At 33.9% G+C, this 4,380-nt stretch overlaps 1 protein-coding gene across 2 annotated transcripts in view; it reads right to left on the minus strand.

Annotated features, from left to right (window-relative positions):
- sema3e (sema domain, immunoglobulin domain (Ig), short basic domain, secreted, (semaphorin) 3E) overlaps positions 1-4,380 on the minus strand; it is an 89,116-nt gene that overhangs the window by 20,866 nt on the left and 63,870 nt on the right. For both annotated transcript variants that reach the window (XM_061916790.1, XM_061916791.1), the window contains exon 6: positions 670-786. In XM_061916790.1, coding sequence (XP_061772774.1) covers positions 670-786 — 117 coding nt within the window. The remainder of the gene's footprint in view (positions 1-669; positions 787-4,380) is intronic.

Genomic DNA, 4,380 nt, shown 5'->3' on the forward strand with positions numbered 1-4,380 from the left:
ACATGTATATGTATGTATATATACATGTATATGTGTATGTATGTTTGTATGTATATATATATATATATATATTTATGTAATGTGTATATATATATATTTATGTATGTATATATACAGTGTATGTGTGTGTATATATATATGTATGTGTATATATATATATACCGTATTTCCTTCCTTGAATTGCCGCAGGGCATATAGTATGCGCCTGCCTTGAATTACTGCCGGGTCAAACTCTCTTCCCAAAATAATTAGCGCATGCTTAGTATTACTGCCTGGTCAAACTCGTGACGTCACGAATGACACTTCCCTTGTCGTCATTTTCAAAATGGAGGAGGCTGATTTCAACACCGGTAATTTGAAATCGCATAAAGGGAAGAAGATTAAGTAGGATTCAGTAGGATTTAAGGTCCATGCGTACATCACACTCGAATGTTTACTGCATACCTTTGGTAAGTGCCGGAGTGAGAAGAGGTTTTAAAATAATTAGCACATGCTTACTTTTACCGCACGCCTTTGGTAAGCGCAGGAGTGAGAAGAGGTTTTAAATTAATTAGCGCCCCGGCGGCAATTCAAGGAAATACGGTATATGTATATATATACATATATATATTCAGCTTGTAAATTGAAGCACTGCCGTATATTCCCAGCAAAAAGATCGACTGAACAAACCGTTGAGTTGCTGCCTGTCGTCTCTCTCGGTGCGTGTGTAGGTGCGGTTGTTGAGGCGGCACAAGGCGGCGTCGTTCTCCCAATAGTCGGTGTAAAGGCCAACAAACATCTCTCCTCCTGGGGACGAACCAAGTGGGCAACAGGTCATGACAGGGCATTGCATCAGCAAGCATGGCCGCAAGGTGGCAGTGTTGTGGCATTTAAAAAACAAAGACTAGTGTAATCATTTCAGCATAACAATAAATATTGATGCAGGGATTGTTGAGCAGAGGTGTTAAAGTGTTGTTTTTACTGAGGGCCATATGGCAGTTTTGTTTGGCCCCAGAAGGGCCACTTCTAACAGGGAATACTATTATTACACATTTTTTAATGCATTTTTTTTTTGTATATTTTTTTAGAAACTAAAATGTAAATGCAATTGATGATATCTGTCCATTACCTGACAACTTCAGTTTTTTTTGTTTCTAAAAATAAAAAATATTATATAATAATATATCAGTGTATATTAAATACTGTATATATAATATGTAAATAATACATGTATATGTTATACTTTATATTGCTACTATGGTACATTTTTAGTCGACTTAATACCTGCATTATTCTTTCCATCCTTACACTTTCCATCCTTTGTAACTGAGTTACTGTGTGGAACAATTTCCTTTGTAGATCAATAATGTTTTTCTAAGTCTAAGTAAAAAAAAAAAAAAATGCTAAGTTGCAATAGTTTCACCTCAAAATGTAGTGTATATTACTGTAAATGGAAAAACAGTACTGCTGTTTTTATGGTAAAAAAAAAAAAAAAAGCAGCTCAGTTGCCGGAATTCGACTTTAAAATGTGCATTTGTTTTTTTAATGTAAAATTTAAAAAACTTCAATTTTACAGTAAAATTTTGGCACCTGAGCTGCCAGTTTGTCTGTTTTTTGTTTTTTACCGCAAATCATAAAAACTGTAGATTTTTCGGTGTATTACTGTAAATGCCATAACGGCACCTCAGTTTATTACAGTAAAGAAAAAGTCCAGTTTTTCTGAGAAAAATGCTTTAAAAACCACAGTAAATTTCAAAATTTTACCATGAAATATATTGCGACTTTTACATTGCACCATTTCATTGATAACTTGAAATCATAATTATTTGTAATTATTTCTATTTAAAAATGGTTAGAATTTTTAATATTTTTCAGCATAATTACACAATATTTAACTTAATATAATTTGTGATTACATGTAGTGCATTTATTTTTTTTCTGCCAAAATGGAAAGAAATAATACATTTAATAAGAAAAGTTACAGTACTTTATTGATAGAATAGTATAGAATAGAATAGAATAGAAAGTACTTTATTGATCCCTGGGGGAAATTCATCACCACAGTTCGCTCACAGGAGACAATAAACACTAGGGTAGTTTTTTTTATATGAATAATATAAATACCGTCTATTATACAGCATTATTCACATGTGAATAATATAAAAAAAAAGTATATTATACAACATTATTCACATGTAAATAGTATAAATACAGTATTATACCACATTATCCACATGTGAATAACATAAATACAGTCTATTATAGAGCATTATTCACATGGGAATAATATAAATACTGTCTATTATACAGCATTATTCACGTGCGAATAACAAATACAATCTATTATTCAACTGTGAATAACATAAATACAGTCTATTATAGAGCATTATTCACATGGAATTAATATAAATACAGTCTATTATACATTCAAGTACAGTCAAAAAGGTACAATATGCATTATTAGACACATAATTATTATTTCTAGGATTTCTAGGGCCACATAAAATTAACAAGCGGGCCACCTCTGGCTCCAGGGCCCTGAGTTTGACACAGGTGTTGTAGCGTTTACCTCAGGGTTTCTTGGGGCCCGAAGCCTGGGACACACTCACATGTTAACACTAAATTAGTTATCTTACTCTTGATTTAAATCTTGTTCAATAATTACAGTGCTAATATAAGTATGAATCCATTTTTCCTGCTGGCTCCGCTGTGAACGGGACTCTCGCTGCTGTGTTGGATCCGCTTTGGACTGGACTCTCGCGGCTGTGTTGGATCCATTATGGGTTGAACTTTCACAGTATCATGTTAGACCCGCCCGACATCCATTGCTTTCGTCCTCTACAAGGTTCTCATAGTCATCATTGGGTCATCATTGTCACCGACGTCCCACTGGGTGTGAGTTTTCCTTGCCCTTATGTGGGCCTACCGAGGATGTCGTGGTGGTTTGTGTTGTTGTTTGTGCAGCCCTTTGAGACACTAGTGATTTAGGGCTATATAAGTAAACATTGATTGATTGATTGATTATTAAATAAAGATAAAACATACATTACAGGCCAAAAATTTTGACACACCTTCTCATTCAATGCGTTTTCTTTATTTTCATGACTATTTACATTGTAAATTGTCACATCAAAACGTTGAATGAACACATGTGGAGTTGTGTACTTAACAAAAAAAAGGGGAAATGATGAAAACATGTTTTATATTCCAGTTTCTTCAAAATAGCCACCTTTTTGCTCTGATTACTCCTCTGCACACTCTTGGCATTCTCTCCATGAGCTTCAAGAGGTAGTCACCAAGAGTGTGCAAAGGAGTAATCACAGCAAAAAGGTGGCTATTTTGAAGAAAATAAATTAACACATGTGGAGTTACGTACTTAACAAAAAAAAAAAAGGTGAAATAACTGAAAACATGTTTTGTATTCTTTAGTTTTGATGCCTTCAGTGACAATCTACAATAGTCATGAAAATAAAGAAAACACATTGAATGAGGTGTGTCCAAACTATTGGCCTGTATTGTATTTTTTTTAAATACATTTGAGCGACATTTAATAAGTACATTTTAATGTTTCCTAAATAGACCGTCAATACAATTAATGCAAATTAAATTAAAATGCACTTAAGTCATAATTTTTGCGCTTATGAAACTTTTCCATGACTTTAGCTGTAGACTTCTTCTGTTTCTTTGGAATTCTCATTACTGACACAAGTGGTGGAAATGTTTATTACAACTGAGTACTATAGGGCAGTGTTTTTCAACCACTGTGGAAATTATGTAATTTCACCTATTTGGGTGGAATATATTTTTTGCAAACCAGTAATTATAGTCTGCAAAAGATTTGTTGTTGAGCGTCGGTGCTGTCTAGAGCTCGACAGAGTAACCGTGTAATACTCTTTCATATCAGTAGGTGGCAGCAGGTAGCTAATTGCTTTGTAGATGTCGGAAACAGCGGGTGATAAGGTGCGGGTAAAAAAGTGTCTAATGCTTAACCTCTTAATGCCCAAGTTGTTTGTTTACATGTTTTTTTATTTCTCTTTGGTCTTATTGGACCCTAATTAGAATAAAAACTAAGAATCATCATTTTATATGATGTACTTAGTCCATAAGTAACAAACGTGTACTTCATATTTAGTGACATGCTATTTCTTATTTTTACACTTTTTTTTCTCCGAGTTACATTGTGTGTTATACTCTTCTGACAACACCAGATGGTAGTATAAGTGTCCACATAAGTAGCCATAAGACCTCAATTCAGTAGTGTATACAATTTTAGAATTAAGAGCTAAAATGTGCTGTTCACACATGTGGTCAACTAAGCCTTTAGAGGTTTTAAACCAAAAATAAACAAAACGTGAGTGCCCCTAAGAAAAGGCATTGAAAGCTAGAAAAGGCTACGCGGAA

Source organism: Nerophis ophidion, linkage group LG12, assembly GCF_033978795.1.
Source record: "Nerophis ophidion isolate RoL-2023_Sa linkage group LG12, RoL_Noph_v1.0, whole genome shotgun sequence".
In the NCBI taxonomy this organism is placed as follows: Eukaryota; Metazoa; Chordata; class Actinopteri; order Syngnathiformes; family Syngnathidae; genus Nerophis; species Nerophis ophidion.